This window comes from Mytilus californianus, unplaced genomic scaffold, assembly GCF_021869535.1.
Source record: "Mytilus californianus isolate M0D057914Y unplaced genomic scaffold, xbMytCali1.0.p SCAF_15, whole genome shotgun sequence".
In the NCBI taxonomy this organism is placed as follows: domain Eukaryota; kingdom Metazoa; phylum Mollusca; class Bivalvia; order Mytilida; family Mytilidae; genus Mytilus; species Mytilus californianus.
Window position 1 is genome coordinate 3265203 of NW_026262637.1, and position 20597 is coordinate 3285799.

The 20597-nt window shown below is 32.5% G+C and overlaps 1 protein-coding gene across 1 annotated transcript in view; it reads right to left on the reverse strand.

Moving 5' to 3' along the window:
* Positions 1-2587: 2587 nt before the first annotated feature.
* The window catches only part of LOC127725221 (uncharacterized), a 29140-nt gene continuing 11130 nt past the window's right edge, over positions 2588-20597 (reverse strand). Inside the window, exons 4-14 of the mRNA XM_052232074.1 lie at positions 19163-19303; positions 18306-18488; positions 17546-17825; positions 16659-16794; positions 15415-15961; positions 14301-14358; positions 7204-7403; positions 6026-6134; positions 5383-5628; positions 4843-4876; positions 2588-3349 (exon numbers count right to left, since the gene is read on the reverse strand). Of these exons, the coding sequence (XP_052088034.1) occupies positions 3340-3349; positions 4843-4876; positions 5383-5628; positions 6026-6134; positions 7204-7403; positions 14301-14358; positions 15415-15961; positions 16659-16794; positions 17546-17825; positions 18306-18488; positions 19163-19303 (1944 nt within the window). The 3' untranslated portion in view covers positions 2588-3339. The remainder of the gene's footprint in view (positions 3350-4842; positions 4877-5382; positions 5629-6025; positions 6135-7203; positions 7404-14300; positions 14359-15414; positions 15962-16658; positions 16795-17545; positions 17826-18305; positions 18489-19162; positions 19304-20597) is intronic.

Below are 20597 nucleotides of genomic sequence, written 5' to 3' on the forward strand. Positions count from 1 at the left end.
CATGAGCTTCTTAAAACACATCGTAAAGTTCAGACTTACATATCTGTACAATGTACAAAATTAAAAAACATCTAGTTCCAGATTATCTCTGTAATGTTCATCCATTTATTCACGTGGGAATGGTTACGAGAAAAAGATCCATATGCACTAGATTACGATTAGAGCTTAGTGTCCTTAATGACCACTTGTACAAATATAATCTTACATTAAATAGGTTTCGCGATTTCTGCCCAGGTAACCGTATTGAAAGCACTGAGCACTATCTAATTCATTGCGACCGTTACACGAACTATCGGAATACTCGTCTACTTGGTATTAAGGATCTGATTTGTCCAGATATGAACATAGCAATGTTGCGTGATCTATGTCCTAACTACCTGAGCAAAGTTTTAATAGAAGTTAGTGACGATCTGTCTGATGATACTAATTTAGAGCTGTTTGAGTGTGTTTTTCGATATATTAAATCGTCAAACATTTTTTCTAGATAGATCAATGAATTATTTGTATTATGTTTTTTTCCTTGTTATAAAACATATTAGGTTTGAAACACATACCAGGGGCGGATCCAGCCATTTTTAAAAAAGGGGGGGGGGTCCTAACCCAGGATAAGAGGGGGGGGGGTTCCAACTATATGTCCCCATTCAAATGCATTGATCGTAAAAAAAAGGGGGTTCCAACCCCCGGATTTTACCTGATTGTACTCAAAATCGTCTTTCCTTAACCATTGTTTTATATTACTGAGTTCAACATGATTGTAAAGTCGTGTGAGTCTGGGTAAGAATAGGTGGGTGATTGGATTGGTGTTAAGTTTACATCCTCGTGTCTTGTTTTTTTTACATATTGACTTGTCTTGTGTTAAAAATGTATTTAAAAAAACCTCTTTGTTAATTATGAATCTGTATATGTCTATGTTGAGGAGACTAACACGCGAGCCTCTGGCTGTTGGATATCCTCTTTAAATAAAAAAAAGAATTAAAATTAAATTAAAAACAGCATCGGAATTTAACAAAGTCGTGAGGGCATAACAAGTCTATGTTATTGCCTGGCGCTTTTAAAATATTCCAAGTTTTCCCAATTACTTCCCTTTGCACGTAAGAAATTTGTTCGAACAGTTTATGCTTAATCAGTACGTGTTTTTGTAGTGTTCACTACCCACAAACATATAACTAGTCAGGTTTTTTACGAGTCTGGTTGGTTTACGATATTGTCATCTTGAAGAATTTAGCTTTGATATAAGACTCCTGATGATTTATAGCGTGACATTGTGTATAGACACCAGTATATAAACTCATCATAGATACCAGGATTGAAATTTTGTATTTGCGCCAGACGCGCGTTTCGTCTACAAAAGACTCATCAGTGACGCTCGAATCAAAAAATGTTAAAAAGGCCAAAAAAAGTACGAAGTTGAAGAGCATTGAGGACCAAAAATTCCTAAAAGTTTTGCCAAATACAGCTAAGGTAATCTATTCCTGAGGTAGAAAAGCCTTAGTATTTCAAAAATGTAAAGTTTTGTAAACAGTATTACTGAAGACCGTATGTTGACCGCTAGATGGATTTTATGTTGACTTGCCGGATTGCTGTCGTTTAAGTATACCTCATATCTCCTGTTATGCAAACTGAACATGCTTTTTGTTTTGAATAATGTGGCAAAGACGTATGACATGTCAAAGAAACAATCGGAAAAAGTAACCGGTAATATCATTGTTAATATAGATATCGATTTTACCCATGCTGATTTGTGTACATATACCTCATGAATTCAAACTGAAGTATGATATTGTTTATATGTGCCGTAAAGAGGTTCTACATGTATCAGCCATATGTCTGTAGCCGGAGCAAAGATCTCTAAGTTTGATTACCTTTTAAATCTGTATTCATCATCATTTAAGCAAGGACATTTAGATTCATGTTCGGAGTACAAGGACATTTAGATTCATGTTCGGAGTACAAGGACATTTATATTCATGTTCGGAGTACAAGGACATAAAAGATTCATGTTCGATGTACAAGGACATTTAGATTCATGTTCGGAGTACAAGGACATTTAGATTCATGTTCGATGTACAAGGACATTTAGATTCATGTTCGGAGTACAAGGACATTTAGATTCATGTTCGGAGTACAAGGACATTTTGATTCATGTTCGATGTACAAGGACATTTAGATTCATGTTCACAGTGCAAGGACATTTAGATTCACGTTCGCAGTACAAGGACATTTAGATTGATGTTCGCAGTACAAGGACATTTAGATTCATGTTCAGACTACAACTTGGACATTTTGATCCATATTTGAGGACGGGAAGATGTGTTATAAATAAGAATCCTATTTCATGCCAGATCAACAAACGTGGCTGGAGTTGTCGACGAATGTAGTTTTATTCCGTTTGACATGTCACCGTAACCAACTCTGGGCAGACTAGTCTCTGTATTTACTAAAAATAAGCACCGCGTAATCTGTGGAAAAGCGACACAACTAAATTGACTCAATATAACACAGAACACATACATTATGATTTCCAATGAGAGAAAGAAAATGATGTTAACGGTTAGTAAACTAAAATCAAGGTTTCAAATACCAAATGCAAAATTGAGGCTTTTATTCTCGAGTGTAACAAATAAAGGTTTTTGCAAGAGACATTATAACATGACTGTGTCTAATGCGATGAGACTTGTTATTATGACTATATGAACGAATACTTTGGTGAAGCTTATTGCAATGTTTTATTTTTCAATATCACAGAACGGTGCTTTCATAAGAACTATATAAATAGCATATAAATAATATAGAAAACTAATATAGGATATATAAACTTCTATAAGGTATAAGTATTATAAAGTAAAAATATTCATAAACTATTGAATAAATGCATACAAAATGGCAAGCATTTAATAATTGAAACAAAATGTAGTAACATGTCTATCTATGTGACACTAAATCCCCAACCAATTAAGATTACATGAATATTCATGAAACTTCTAAGTATTCAAAGGATTATTCATTTTTCAATGGCAAATAGGTAATATGAAATTTAAGTATTGATTTTATATAACAAAATTATGTTTATTTCTAATAACCAATTTCATTAAAAGGAAGCCATCAATGTATTCAAATTACTATGATATAAATTAATCGTACATGTATACATGCAAGGGTTTCTACAATTGTATAATTGTAATGCCTATTTAAGAGTTAATATCTACAAGAGCAATGTTCTGTAGAGACAGAAACTGTAAGACTAGTTCTGGTATCACAGATAATCAGCACATCTAACTCTGTATCACAGATAATCAGCACATCTCACTCTATAGTTCATTACATCCTCAACTTAATGTCTCAATTTCTCCTGAAACAAAAGATACAAATATAATTTATTATTTCAATTATATTGAGCATTGTACAGATTGTCTATGACCATGAAATATACAGACTTCTCAACAATGTTTAAATACATGGAGGGCAATAACGGAACAAAAGTGAAATAGCGCAACCCTCTCCTATATTATTTTGTACTGATACATGTCGTTTTAAAGCTTAGAAATTGCACGCACTACGAACTGGAATGTTCATAAAAGTCATGAAGTAATCTTGATTAGTGCTAAAGGACGGGCGACTGAATCTTTGGCGGATACACTATTAGCAATAACGACTCCAGCAGCATAACACCATGCACCAGTATTGCAAAAGGATGTGGTTGTAGATTTAAGTGAAAACGGAATTGTCTTGTGTCCATTGAGCCTGTTCAATTTTAACTGACACTCAGACACAACAGCTTGAAAACTACAGATGCATTAAACAAGTCAGAACTAATAATTCAAAAACTTGTCAAAATGATAAGTAATTGGCTTACATTTTCAATTAGTTATTGTCATAAAAGATAGGCGAAAGATACTTTAGGAATTAGTTACAAAATGTACAAATGCATATATTCTAGTAACCAAACCCAAGCATTGGGACAAAAGATGAGAACAATAAGTTGTACCAGGAAATTGTACTAAAGATGAAGTTATTCAATGCATTCAAACTCATGTAATTCGTTTTCTCACTGGTGCAGACAAATATTGTATGTTGTCACGTTGTCATCATCGGCATGTTAAAATTGTCTATGTTATGTATTTATGTTTTGTTTTGTAAAATAAGTTATGAGTAACAGCCTTATCGTTTGGCCTACAAATGTTTTTAATTCGAGCGCCAATGTCGAGTCTTGTGTAGACGAAACGCACGTCTGGCATTACAAATTATAAGCCAGGTATCTGTGATGAGATTGTATCAAAACAATTGTTTTACATGTAAATGCTTAAATGTACCATGTACCCCACATTAAAGCAAAATACATTTTGGATAAATTGTTGCTAATATACACATATTAATGACAGGATCTCAAAGCGAGGCTAATATTTTGTCAGTTTTTGCACATTTCGCTTAATGTGAAAATTTAAATGCTTAAAGAAAATTTATTCATATGCAAAACAACATAACAAAATTTATTGATCATGTTTAACACACTAGCGTCTTGTAAAAATCTAAAATGTTTGTGACACTTTTTGATTTTCGAATTCAAGGGACAAAAAATGACTAATCATATCATCTCCTGTCAATATACCTTACTGTTAGAATTTAGGACAAACGCCTGCACCAGAAGCGTATAATGAAAGCAATATAACACCCATCAAGTAAGATTAGTGAGGTTTTTCATTTATGATTTTGAGCACAAACAAAGGAAAACATTCTCCGTTTTAAGCATTCATTTGTTAATACAGAAATATTTTGAAGCCAGTCACCAGGAAGGGAGATCACTCGGGTCCATTTCATTGTTAAGAGAAAGAAATGAATACATACTCATCCTCTGTGCTACAAGTTTCCTCTACTGAAACTAATTGGTGTCAACATAGTAAGTAAATAATCTTAAATAACGGAGACTTTCAACGGTTTTGTGATGATTTTGTCACATAATTTGGTTATTAGATTTGAGTATATCAGAAGATGTTTGGTTACCAAAAAATTATCAATCAATCATTAATAACATAATATTTAGTCACCAAAAATCATCAATCAATCAATCATCAATAATATAATGATAAGTATATCTAGATAATCAACTATGTCGTCATTAACTTTCTACAGTAAAATGTATTTTTCTTCATACTTTGATCATAGTTGAATAACTAAAATTCATTTTGTATGAATTACATCTACAAAATATGATAGAAAAAAAAAAAAAACGTTGCTAAATAAATCCACGAACACAAGTTCGCTTAACGTTTCATTGGTAATCCATGAAATCTGCTTTTTGATTTGCTATCCTGCCTTTCTTTGTAAGTTAAAAACTTATTATTTGACCTTATTATAAATTGTGCCAGAATTGTTTGTAAAACTTACGCGCTAACTGACGATATCGACATTTCCTAAGGCGATCTGTTAGTTGATGGACGGAAGCCTGTTCCCCTACCAATGATTGCCATATCTGTAAACTCTTGAAGCACTTTTCCTGAACAGATGGTTTACTTTGATCTATGGTTCTTAATTGGTCCTCAGCCACTCCAAGACGTCTGGCAATAATCATCCAATTCTTGACAGCATCCGGGTTCTGTGCCACTTTCACAAATGCTCGTTTCAAAAGTGTATCTGAAATTATAAAAACAAATTGTATGTTTACATGTATACTAAATTTAAATTATCTTAACTGTCTTCTATTTATTTTGAAAGAGAAATTAATGTATTTTTTAAGTTAACAAACAACTGTCCGTGTTAAAGGTTATTAAGTGTACAACTTTGTTCACAGCAGCAAAAGTCTTTTCCTTTTACACATCCATATAAACAAAAAAAAATTGTCTACCCTTTTTGTCTTTAATTTATCTCCGTTTGCTATTATATGCATATTCTTTAAACGTAAACAAAATCTGTAGACCTTTGTACCACTCACTGCCTTAATTAGTTTATTATCTACATGCACAAATCATTGTGTATAACGTTGTTGCTTCAAGTGATGTTTCTAAGCTACATGTATATAACTTTTGCATACTTTTATTTGCTTTAGCCATGTTTCGTTTGTATTCCAGATCTTTATCCCTCAGTTCACCAGCTATGTCACTTCGTCCACAAGATGTCAGTGCTGTTGCTAAGATGTCAAGCTAAAATAAAATTGGACATTTAGACATACTAGTAAATGGATTGATTGATTGATTGTTGCTTGTTTAAAATCATGCAGCAATTATATCATGCATATTCAGAACGAGAACAATTAAACAATTAATACAAAACATAGATTAAGAGCGGGTTGGTGGGTAAAAAGAGATAAATTTGGACTGCCACTGGAAAATGCTTGTAAGATATGGACAGAATTTTGACCTTGCGACAGGCCATCCACGGAGAGTTTTTGCAATTGTTTTAACATGCATAGAGTGCAGCACTCTCTCTGCTGAGACGAGGCATCGAAAATTGGCTGAGTATCTTTACATCCCGCACATTCAAACGGACGATCTACAGTGTTTAAATGCCGAACTAGGTTGAGAGAAGTCATTTCTGATCATAGTAGATACATTTGTATAAATATAATAGAGACTTCCGAAGATCTGCATCAACACCAATTTTTTAAACAGTAAACAAACCTCTCCCCTCTCCCATACAAAACAATAACAAAAAACAATTAAAGTCTGAAGACAGACAAACAGTTGCACTCCAAATAATTTTTAATAAAAATACATATGAACGAAGAATCTAACAAAGACATTGAAATAGAATTTAAAAAAAAAATAAATAAAACAAAAGGCAACCTACGGTGAGATTCCTGACTTTACACAGGCACATTAAAGTGTAATGGTGTTTTTTTAATTGCAAAGTCTCTTTAAAAAAAAAACACAAACAAAAATATTCATTTTAACAATTGTTTAATACAAAATTACAAGATTTCTTCTTACTATGATTTATTGAACAATGTGCGCATTGCGAATGAAATACATTTTTCATCAGTGGTATTCGAAACAAAAGGAAAGTTAACCCTCATCAACATTTAAGAGATATAACAGTAGGACAAAAATAGAGACTGAAACTTGATAAAGAACAAAATAATGTATATCGGGATTTAACCTTAAATTCTACATTTTCGGTTATACATGTACCTATTTGCGGACTTTTAAAAGTCATTTATATTAATTTCATGTCTGGACAAAAGCACTGTCTCTCTCCCAGGCTAATTCTCACCTTGTTTGCACTTCTAGGAATTCGCTTTGCCCAGGATACTAACATGTCATAACGGATCTTCTTTGGATCCGGATTAGCTGTATTCTGTCGGAGTATAGCTTGGATCCGCACACTTTTAAGGTTCAGTAACTGTGCTAACATCTTCCATTCGTCTCCCAGCTCGTTTGCAACAAACTCCAGGACATCCTTCGTATTTGGAGCTATAGCAACAACAAAATAAAATGATAATCACAGTTTATTAACATAAAGATAGATAATAAATCAGGCACAACACGTCTCATCTATAGAAGACCACGAAAACGCCATAGTTTCTACATGAAGAATATGGCTGTTGGGATCCGAAATTTTGTATTTTTTGGTTTTGAAGTACATGTAGTCTATCATTGACTTTTGTTTGAATTACATATTGACCCCCTATTAAAAACCTAATGTATATGTAGAACTGCATTCATTTTAGCAATTTCATTCAGTAGAACTTCTTAGTCTGTCTCAAGAGTTTTAAGATGGTTTTCTTTTCCAATTTCTAAGTTAAATTTTAAAAGTTCGTAAACTGTGTTATATCCTCGCTAAAAGCCTCTTTCTTGTTGAGTTTATACAGAAACATAATATACATAAATATTGTTATTATTTGCATTTAAATAAAACAACAATTTGTATTTCTACTTTTTATTAAACACATTTGTTCAAATATTGTGTAACTATTAAAATTTTGAGATCACGCTATATTTTAAATGGTCTATTTATACCGAGACTTTCTGTTTAAATGGCAAAGGTTCGTCTGCACCAGGAACCTCTCTTATAACAACGCATAGCAATGAATTTTCAAAAATAGTTTCACGGTTTTCAGGCAAAACAAGATTGAAAGAATTACTCAGTAATATAGTTTTAATGTAAAAACACTAGTTAATATGTATTGTATGATCTTATATCTTATCCAGATCTTATACCCAAGTAACTAAACATATCTCGATCTTATACCCAAGGAACTAAACATATCTAGATCTTATACCCCAAGGAACTAAACATATCTAGATCTTATACCCAAGGAACTAAACATATCTCGATCTTATACCAACGGAACTAAACATATCTAGATCTTATACCCAAGGAACTAAACATATCTCCATCTTATACACAAGGAACTAAACATATCTAGATCTTATATCCAAGGAACTAAACGTATCTCGATCTTATACCCAAGGTACGTAACATATCTCGATCTTATACCCAAGGAACTTGACATATCTCGATCTTATACCCAAGGAACTTAACATATCTAGATCTTATACTCAAGGAACTAAACATATCTCGATCTTATACCCAAGGAACTAAACATATCTCGATCTTATATCCAAGGAACTAAACATATCTCGATCTTATACCCAAGGAACTAAACATATCTCGATCTTATACCCAAGGAACTAAACATACCTAGATATTATACCCAAGGAACAAAACATATCTAGATCTTATACCCAAGGAACTAAACATATCTAGATCTTATACTCAAAGAACTAAACATATCTAGATCTTATACCCAAGGAACTAAACATATCTCGATCTTATACCAAAGGAACTAAACATATCTAGATCTTATACCCAAGGAACTAAACATATCTCCATCTTATACACAAGGAACTAAACATATCTAGATCTTATATCCAAGGAACTAAACGTATCTCGATCTTATACCCAAGGTACGTAACATATCTCGATCTTATACCCAAGGAACTTGACATATCTCGATCTTATACCCAAGGAACTTAACATATCTAGATCTTATACTCAAGAAACTAAACATATCTCGATCTTATACCCAAGGAACTAAACATATCTCGATCTTATATCCAAGGAACTAAACATATCTCGATCTTATACCCAAGGAACTAAACATATCTCGATCTTATACCAAAGGAACTAAACATATCTAGATCTTATACCCAAGGAACTAAACATATCTCCATCTTATACACAAGGAACTAAACATATCTAGATCTTATATCCAAGGAACTAAACGTATCTCGATCTTATACCCAAGGTATGTAACATATCTCGATCTTATACCCAAGGAACTTGACATATCTCGATCTTATACCCAAGGAACTTAACATATCTAGATCTTATACTCAAGGAACTAAACATATCTCGATCTTATACCCAAGGAACTAAACATATCTCGATCTTATATCCAAGGAACTAAACATATCTCGATCTTATACCCAAGGAACTAAACATATCTCGATCTTATACCCAAGGAACTAAACATACCTAGATATTATACCCAAGGAACAAAACATATCTAGATCTTATACCCAAGGAACTAAACATATCTAGATCTTATACTCAAGGAACTAAACATATCTAGATCTTATACATAAGGAACTAAACATACCTAGATATTATACCCAAGGAACAAAACATATCTAGATCTTATACCCAAGAAACTAAACATATCTAGATCTTATAGCCAAGGAACTAAACATATCTAGATCTTATACACAAGGAACTAAACATATCTATTGTCTTTACCCAAGGAACTAAACATATCTATATCTTATACCCAAGGAACTAAACATACCTAGATCTTATACCCAAGGAACTAAACATACCTAGATCTTATACCCAAGGAACTAAACATATCTCGATCTTATACCCAAGGAACTAAACATATCTAGATCTTAAACCCAAGTAACTAAACATATCTCGATCTTATACCCAAGGAACTAAACATACCTCGATCTTATACCCAAGGAACTAAAATTATCTCGATCTTATACCCAAGGAACTAAACATATCTAGATATTATACCCGAGGAACTAAACATATCTAGATCTTATACTCAAGGAACTAAACATATCTCGATCTTATACCCAAAGAACTAAACATATCTCGATCTTATATCCAAGGAACTAAACATATCTCGATCTTATACCCAAGGAACTAAACATATCTCGATCTTATACCCAAGGAACTAAACATACCTAGATATTATACCCAAGGAACAAAACATATCTAGATCTTATACCCAAGGAACTAAACATATCTAGATCTTATACCCAAGGAACTAAACATATCTAGATCTTATACCCAAGGAACTAAACATATCTCGATCTTATACACAAGGAACTAAACATATCTAGATCTTATATCCAAGGAACTAAACGTATCTCGATCTTATACCCAAGGTACGTAACATATCTCGATCTTATACCCAAGGAACTAAACATACCTAGATATTATACCCAAGGAACAAAACATATCTAGATCTTATACCCAAGGAACTAAACATATCTAGATCTTATACCCCAAGGAACTAAACATATCTAGATCTTATAGCCAAGGAACTAAACATATCTAGATCTTATATCCAAGGAACTAAACATATCTAGGTCTTATACCCAAGGAACTAAACATATCTATTTCCTTTACCCAAGGAACTAAACATATCTATATCTTATATCCAAGGAACTAAACATACCTAGATCTTATACCCAAGGAACTAAACATACCTAGATCTTATACCCAAGGAACTAAACATATCTAGATATTATACCCAAGGAACTAAACATATCTAAATCTTATACTCAAGGAACTAAACATATCTCGATCTTATACCCAAAGAACTAAACATATCTCGATCTTATATCCAAGGAACTAAACATATCTCGATCTTATACCCAAGGAACTAAACATATCTCGATCTTATACCCAAGGAACTAAACATACCTAGATATTATACCTAAGGAACAAAACATATCTAGATCTTATACCCAAGGAACTAAACATATCTAGATCTTATATCGAAGGAACTAAACATATCTAGATCTTATACCCAAGGTACGTAACATATCTCGATCTTATACCCAAGGAACTTGACATATCTCGATCTTATACCCAAGGAACTTAACATATCTAGATCTTATACTCAAGGAACTAAACATATCTCGATCTTATACCCAAGGAACTAAACATATCTCGATCTTATATCCAAGGAACTAAACATATCTCGATCTTATACCAAAGGAACTAAACATATCTCGATCTTATACCCAAGGAACTAAACATACCTAGATATTATACCCAAGGAACAAAACATATCTAGATCTTATACCCAAGGAACTAAACATATCTAGATCTTATACTCAAGGAACTAAACATATCTAGATCTTATACCCAAGGAACTAAACATACCTAGATATTAGACCCAAGGAACAAAACATATCTAGATCTTATAGCCAAGGAACTAAACATATCTAGATCTTATACCCAAGGAACTAAACATATCTAGATCTTATACCCAAGGAACTAAACATATCTAGATCTTATACACAAGGAACTAAACATATCTATTTCCTTTACCATAGGAACTAAAAATATCTATATCTTATACCCAAGGAACTAAACATACCTAGATCTTATACCCAAGGAACTAAACATACCTAGATCTTATACCCAAGGAACTAAACATATCTCGATCTTATACCCAAGTAACTAAACATATCTAGATCTTAAACCCAAGTAACTAAACATATCTCGATCTTATACCCAAGGAACTAAACATACCTCGATCTTATACCCAAGGAACTAAAATTATCTCGATCTTATACCCAAGGAACTAAACATATCTAGATGTTATACCCAAGGAACTAAACATATCTAGATCTGATACTCAAGGAACTAAACATATCTCGATCTTATACCCAAGGAACTAAACATATCTCGATCTTATATCCAAGGAACTAAACATATCTCGATCTTATACCCAAGGAACTAAACATATCTCGATCTTATACCCAAGGAACTAAACATACCTAGATATTATACCCAAGGAACAAAACATATCTAGATCTCATACCCAAGGAACTAAACATACCGAGATATTATACCCAAGGAACAAAACATATCTAGATCTTATACCCAAGGAACTAAACATATCTAGATCTTATACTCAAGGAACTAAACATATCTAGATCGTATACCCAAGGAACTAAACATACCGAAATATTATACCCAAGGAACAAAACATATCTAGATCTTATAGCCAATGAACTAAACATATCTAGATCTTATACCCAAGGAACTAAACATATCTTGATCTTATACACAAGGAACTAAACATACCTAGATATTATACCCAAGGAACTAAACATATCTATATCTTATACCCAAGGAACTAAACATATCTAGATCTTATACCCAAGGAACTAAACATATCTAGATCTTATACCCAAGGAACTAAACATATCTAGATCTTATACCCAAGGAACATAGATATTTTCAAATCCACTACTTATGCATACCCAAACCCAATGAGGTTTTAAAGTTAAGAGAACTGAAACTGGGATGGCTAAGTTGAACGAAGTTTTTTACCATGAACTAAATTGTACAGATTTATCCTTGTACCTTAGACACCCTAATTAAATTGTACGACTTTATCCATGTACCTGAGACATCTTAATTAAATTGTACGGATTTATCCTTGTACCTGAGACATCTTAATTAAATTGTACGGATTTGTCCTTGTACCTGAGACACCTTAATTAAATTGTACGGATTTAGCTTGTACCTGAGACATCTTAATTGAATTGTACGGATTTGTCCAGGTACATGAGACACCTTAATTAAATTGTACGGATTTATCCTTGTACCTGAGACACCTTGATTAAATTGTACGGATTTATCCTTGTACCTGAGACACCTTAATTAAATTGTACGGAATTATCATTGTACCTGAGACACCTTAACTAGATTGTACGGATTTATCCTTGAACCTGAGACACCTTAATTAAGTTATACGGAATTATCCTTGTACCTGAGACACCTTAATTAAATTGTACGGATTTATCCTTGTACCTGAGACACCTTAACTAAATTGTACGGATTTATCCTTGTACCTGAGACACCTTAACTAAATTGTACGGATCTATCCTTGTACCTGAGACACCTTAATTAAATTATACGGAATTATCCTTGTACCTGAGACATCTTAATTAAACTGTACTGATTTATCCTTGTACCTGAGACATCTTAATTAAATTGTACTGATTTATCCTTGTACCTGAGACACCTTAATTAAATTGTACGGATTTATCCTTGTACCTGAGACACCTTAATTAAATTGTACGGATTTATCCTTGTACCTGAGACACCTTAATTAAATTGTACGGATTTATCCTTGTACCTGAGACACCTTAATTAAATTGTACGGATTTATCCTTGTACCTGAGACACCTTAATTAAATTGTACGGATTTATCCTTGTACCTGAGACACCTTAACTAGATTGTACGGAATTATCCTTGTACCTGAGACACCTTAATTAAATTGTACGGATTTATCCTTGTACCTGAGACACCTTAACTAAATTGTACGGATTTATCCTTGTACCTGAGACACCTTAACTAAATTGTACGGATTTATCCTTGTACCTGAGACACCTTAATTAAATTATACGGAATTATCCTTGTACCCGAGACATCTTAATTAAATTGTACTGATTTATCCTTGTACCTGAGACATCTTAATTAAATTGTACGGATTTATCCTTGTACCTGAGACACCTTAATCAAATTGTACGGATTTATCCTTGTACCTGAGACACCTTAATAAAATTGTACGGATTTATCCTTGTACCTGAGACACCTTAATAAAATTGTACGGATTTATCCTTGTACCTGAGACATCTTAATTAAATTGTACGGATTTATATTTGTACCTGAGACACATTTTAGTAGTCACTGTGGATAGTAATCATGCCTAGATTCATACCAACAGTAAGGGGTTTGACAGCTGGAGAGAGGTACTTATTTTGTATATATATATGCACATGGAGGTCTTGACCATGACTTCCAATATACAGTTGTCATTTATTTACGCGCAACACCTTGTAGTAGTGGCGAATAATCTTACAAAATTGCATTTAAAAACTTCAAGGAATTTGAAAGTTAGAGAACGAAAACGATTTGTGACAGATGGACGACCAAGATGATTACTATAGGCCTTCCTCGCGGATTAATCGGAGACCTAATAAATTCTTATAAGTATCATAAAAATGAGAGGGTAATATAGAATTACCATAGAAGATAAAGACATATTCACCTTCAACATGTATTTTCACAGGAGCTGTATTTAAAGGCTGGGGTGGTTCTGGATCAGGCTGCAAATAAAACAAATAATGTTACCATGGTTACTATTAATTGTATTTATGGTTGCCTTCTGATCACAGTTTAAACTCGTTTACCAAGTCTGATAAATGATTTATTTAGCTTCAGTAATTTGTAGGTGATTCCCTATCGTCAAATAATGATCATAATTCAAGATTTATTGCCGTGTGATTGTGCATTACGTAACGTTAAGTAGACTTTGAATTCAACTAATAAATGTGCAAAGTAATACATGCATCTTCAAATCTTATTCAATTTAATTCAAATCGATCCGAGGATATGAGTTTTGTATATATTACAATCAGAATGATTTAAAGTAAGAACGTTTATAACCATGAAATTATAAAACCTTGGATAATCAGAATCGTTACGTAAACATAAAGTTAAAAGGGATTATAAAACGTAGATAAAACGTAGATAAAAGGCCTGATTTAACCAACATGTCATAAAAGGAAAATTTTATTTTAAATTACCCCAATTATTGATTATTTAACAACACCAATGTCAATATTTAAAAAAAAAACTTCGCTTCACAACACTATGTTTTTTTAATACTCAAATCAACTTTTAACATGCAGATCCTCGTCGGTTGCTTTTACGTAATAAAGTCGATGTAAATAGTGCTTTTTGTTAAATATCGTGATATAAATCCGACGGGCACCTGTTAATTCGTGTTATACTGTCATTTTCATATTTTGCCAACAATGGTTTTTATTCCAGTAGCAGTGAAGACGTCAATTATCAACAGAAAACAATAGAGTCGTAGGGTTGCTGTCTTGTTGACGTATATATCATATCTTCGTTTATCCATCTTTTTTTCGTAAAAAACGATAAGCTAGAAAAAACTGAAGAACACAAATGATAAAAAATACGATCAATTAAACTGATTTTTGCTAAATAGTTTTCTATTATATAAGACTTCATTAGCTTGAACTTGTTGTATATTCCCCAACATTACTGTAGATATACTAGCATTGATAACAAAAAAATAAAAGGACTTCTTTCCCTGTGCGATATTATTACAAGAGAAATGGAACAGTATATGTCACCTTGGGTATATTTATCAATAGTTCAGTCAGTAATAGCCGTTCCTTTGTAACTTCTATTTGTGGGGGTTTCTTTGGAGCTCCAGGGGTTTGATGTTCCATAATATGTAGTTTTTTATGAACAACATCGGAAGAGACTTGTGCAAATCCTCTATACGTGTGGAAACTTTTCTGAGCAAATTTTTCAATTTCTTCAACATTAAAATCCAACCTGCTTCGAAAATGTGTGTTGAATATAAGTCTTAATTTGTCAGCTTCCTTTGTACATTGAATGTTTCCTCTAAAACTGATGTCTAAAATTTGTCCTTCTTTTACTATAAGATCTTTACTAGGATTTGGTCCTTCTTCATAACCTAATTCTCCAAACTTGCGCATAGCGCGCTCAGTTCTGTTTGATTGCTCGCAAGATAGTATCACTTCGTTTGGATCGTCGTTCTTTTGGCGTAAGAATATTTGAATAGTCCTATACATAATTGATATTTCCAACATGAACGCTATCCTCTCAACTTGTGCAGCTGTCATCCCTTCCTTTGTTCTCAGGACGAGGTATCTATAACGTATAAAAAAAATCATCATCTAGACAATGCATGTGTAGCCATTACTACATTTAGTATATTTACATCGGCACAAAACAAATTTAAGAGAAAAAATGTATGAATAAAACAGGTAATTGTGTTTTCGGCTTTATTTATAATAAGATGTATATTACGTTCTATACAATATGAAATAATGGAGATGTAGAGTGCCCCTCAGTAACAATCCAACAACACCATAAACTGACTTATGGCGTCCAAAGGCATTATAAAACGTGGAATGGTGCAACTTTTTGTTTTGAGGAATCAAATCTTTCATTTTTGCATACTTTCAGCAGAGAAAACTAAAAAAAACAACAACAAAATGCAGAGTAAAACGTGCGATAAAAACAGTTTAGTGTACCTAACTATAAGTTAAACAAAATAAAATTAAACATTTCGAAGTATGTCCACACTAGTAATCAATGTGTTTCGTTAGTCTCGATCGTGAATACATTCTAATCAGGAATTAAAAAAAACCATGCCATTTTATTCTAGACCTTGCCCTTAAATCATCTGTATAACTTATCTATAAGGTTTGACTGATCTTAACATAAGTTTGTTATAACTTATCTCTAAGGTTTGACTGATGTTAACATAAGTTTGTTACACTCTTTATCAATTCTAGTCGTTCAATGGTTTCAGTTTTCTATCTATTTGTTTTGTATACAATACCTGTCACTTGGTTCTTTGATTTCAAAGGAGACAATGTCTTTATTCCTGGCCTGAAATAGAGGTACATCTTGTAGCTTGGTCCAGGTATCCTCTCTGTTACTCCTAATCAAAAGATGGATTTCCTCCTCTGATTCATCTAAATCAAAAACGAAATCGCATTAACTTTTGCAATATGATTTGATCGATTTAGATTTCATTTACACCAGAGTCTATTGTAATGTTTTTACTCGCTGTTCTCGATTATTCAATTTTGGATGACATTGTACTGGACTTTTTAACTTTGACTATAAATGTATCATAATATTGTGTATATGGATTTCTCTCACCACAATCCGCATGAAAATTCAGTAGTAAGGGACTATGTTTACCGTTTTCATAAAAAGGGAAAGATTGTACACACTCGTATGAAGTTCTGTCACTTGGCATGTTTGTTTTAAAGAGTAATCCGTAAATACTTTTCTATTTTAATCATTTTAAATGTATGGGCCAATTTAACACAAAAAGAGTTAAATAAGCAATGTGGAAGGCCTCATAGTAACTTTGAGATGAAGAACAGCAATACAAGCGCGGTTTCTTTGCTTTTTATGTTTTTGCTGTGCATTTACTGATTTTGTGTCATGAATGGATACCCCACATTTTTCTTAACTATTATAAATATTTTTTTTGGTAATAGAAGTATTGTTTAATATGAGTAATATGAGTAACACGAATATATAAGTTGTATTAGATTGCTTAAAGACACATTATAATATTGTCAAAAAGTATTTCGGAATATGCCACAGTTCACTTATGTGCTCTTATAAGTATAATATCCTTTACGCTTTGGTCAATAGCTAAATCTGACTGGAACTTTAATGTTATATATACAACAGAAAAAACTAGATCACCTTCATTTCTGGAAGACTGGAATGCTGTGGACGGTCGAGCAGTCAATGGTCTGGCATCTTGTCCACTATCTGACTCACTTCTATTCGTGGCTGTTGCTGTTTGTGGTCGTTTGGGTCGACTGGTATTAGGAGGGAGCGGTAAAGTCATTAATAAAGGTTTGGCAAACTTTCGGTTTGGTATTGAAAATTTAAGGATCGGACTAGCAGCCAATAAGCTGTTACATTCAACCGGGCATCGCTGCTTTAATTCTGTTACTGCTGATAATTCAACCGACTGCACCTAAAATATACAGAAATAGAGGTATTCAAAAATTGAAAGTGGTATATACATTTTATTCATATATTTTGAGTTGAAAGTTGAATAATAACAATATAGAAACTCGTTGTATATTTTTTACTTTTCTTCCTTCAAAAAAGAAGAACGTGCAATATTTTAAACAATACTGATTTATAGATATATCGCATCTTACTTTTGTATATTACTGAAATGCTCAGTTTCAACCTTCTGGATTCATCTCTATAGTACACTTAAAAGAAAATCCGTATTTGTAAAATTTTGATTTAACCAAACATGGAACAGGAGCTAAACACTAAAGCTTATCTAACCACAATGTACTAACCTCTACATTAAAGTTGGTGTTCATCTTAAACATAGATGGTTTACATGTAAAGGAAACACAATGTACTAACCTCTACATTAAAGTTGGTGTTCATCTTAAACATCGATGGTTTACATGTAAAGGAAACACAATGTACTAACCTCTACATTAAAGTTGGTGTTCATCTTAAACATCGATGGTTTACATGTGAAGGAAACTCTTGCATCAACTGATGAGAACACTTTGTTTCCTTTCTTAGTAAACGTTAGTGTGTCTCGTTTAAGTCTTAGTACCACCACGTATTTCCCGAATTTTCTCGTTCTCGTTTCAACAAACCTCAATTCCTGAAACGTAAATTCATTAGTAATTTATTTGTAATCTTTTAGAAAAATGTTGCAACAGCCAGATGGTGAATGATTTTGAGTATGTTAGGTTGGAAAGAAATATTAATGCTGATTGTGATATTCAATATTGTAGACGTTGAAACTTTAAAGCTTTAATTTTGTTTATAGATCGCACAAGAAACTGAACCAAGTATTGATTTTTCAAGAATGTATTTAAATGAAACGAATTCATAGAGCATATAATGCTGATGAAACAATATCATACATTGTGTATCAATACCATAAAAAAGAATTTAAAATGCGGTCTCCGTATTACAGAATGAATACATATTGCAGATATTTTCAATAGATCCCTAACATATCTATTTATTTCTCAAAGATCCCAACAGGGGTATGTGAAAAGTTATAAACAAATTAACATTTAAATATAACAAAGTAATGCGGTGAATACTAGAAATTATCTTTAAATTCACTTAAGCTATCAAAGAACTGTGCAAGTTTCTCAAAATCGAACGAGAAACACAATTGCTAGGCATATAAGCGCTACAATGTGGATGTACTCCTATAATTACTGTTACTAGTAGAAGGGACGAAAAAGTAGAAAAAAACTCTACTTTTACATAATATAAAATTAGTTTTTGGACATACAAGTAGACAGTCAAGTAAATTCTTACTTTGATATCATTTAAGACCAGTTCTGTTGACGGAAGCTCCGTCCATTTCCCATTTGACTGTAAACATTTAATGACTGGTTCCTTTCCTGGTATTCCACGTGGTGCACAGTGAGGAATGACAATAGACATTGCTTGATCGAACTGTAATAAACAAAATATAAGATGTAAGCAAATGTATGCAAATGTATAGTTTTCAAGTAAAATCGCCTTTCATGGGCAAGTTTTAAACTTTTCTCAATATTTTGTTTCCGCTCTGGCTGTTTCATAAACTATGTATTAAATAATTTGGATCAGTTCTCAATACTGTTGTGTAACTTGCATCTCCAAATGCACTTCTGAAATTTTTTTTTTTTTTTTTCTATTATATTCTTGAGATATTCAGGTAGTTATTTATTACAAGATATTTTTTGGGAAAAATTATAAACTATCATTTTCCCGATAGAAAGTTAATTATCTCAGAAACAATCATTACTAACTATTTGCGTTACATATTGTTAGTTTTCATTTTTTGATGACCTAAAGAGCATGTAAGATGTAGAACATTTCTCGGACTGTTTATGACATCTTTACACTAAATTCTATTTGATGTGTACAGATATTTCAGTGTCCATTACATTAGGAGAATATTGTATTTCAGCATCGAAAATCCCGGATGCATTATCTGACCGATGAGTTAATTGACTTAGATAATAGAAAAATGAACATCAACAATTGATACATTGAAACAAACATTCATTAACATCGAATGATCGATTAATATAATAGTAACATCTGAATTATTCATATTTATATGCGATTTCAAACATGAAATAATGAAGATCAAATCAAATTATATGCTTCGGAAGTGAAATTCAAACATGAATTTAATTAATAATGTAAACAAATTTTAAATTGAAAGAATTATTTTAAAAATCAATATTAACAATGAAATTCCATTGTTTTTGGTGAATAAAGTCTGACTGGAAAGAAAATCATAATAGTTCTGAGTACTTTTTTTTTATATTGTTCGCATTTTAATCTCAGAAGAGGCCGATTTGTCTTGGAATAGACACGCAACATATGCATTATTTTTCTTTTTTTGTTTATGGCGTATAACTTTCTTAACTTTTACGGACGCATACAATTTATAAAGGGTTACTTTCATTTTATGGCTCTCTATTACTTCGTATTACCTCAAGGATATTGAAGGTTAATCCATGACAAGGGGCTTCAGACACAGGCAGTTATTTCAACTTCTCAATCCGTAAGATATTGAAGGTTAATCCATGACAAGGGGCTTCAGACACAGGCAGTTATTTCAACTTCTCAATCCGTAAGTATAAATAAGAACATGCGAATAAAGTTTTTCTCGTTGTTGGATTTAATATTTTCTTTTACAGACAACTTCTCGAAGTCGTTAGCCTATTTGACAAACTCTTTTATAGACAACTTCTTC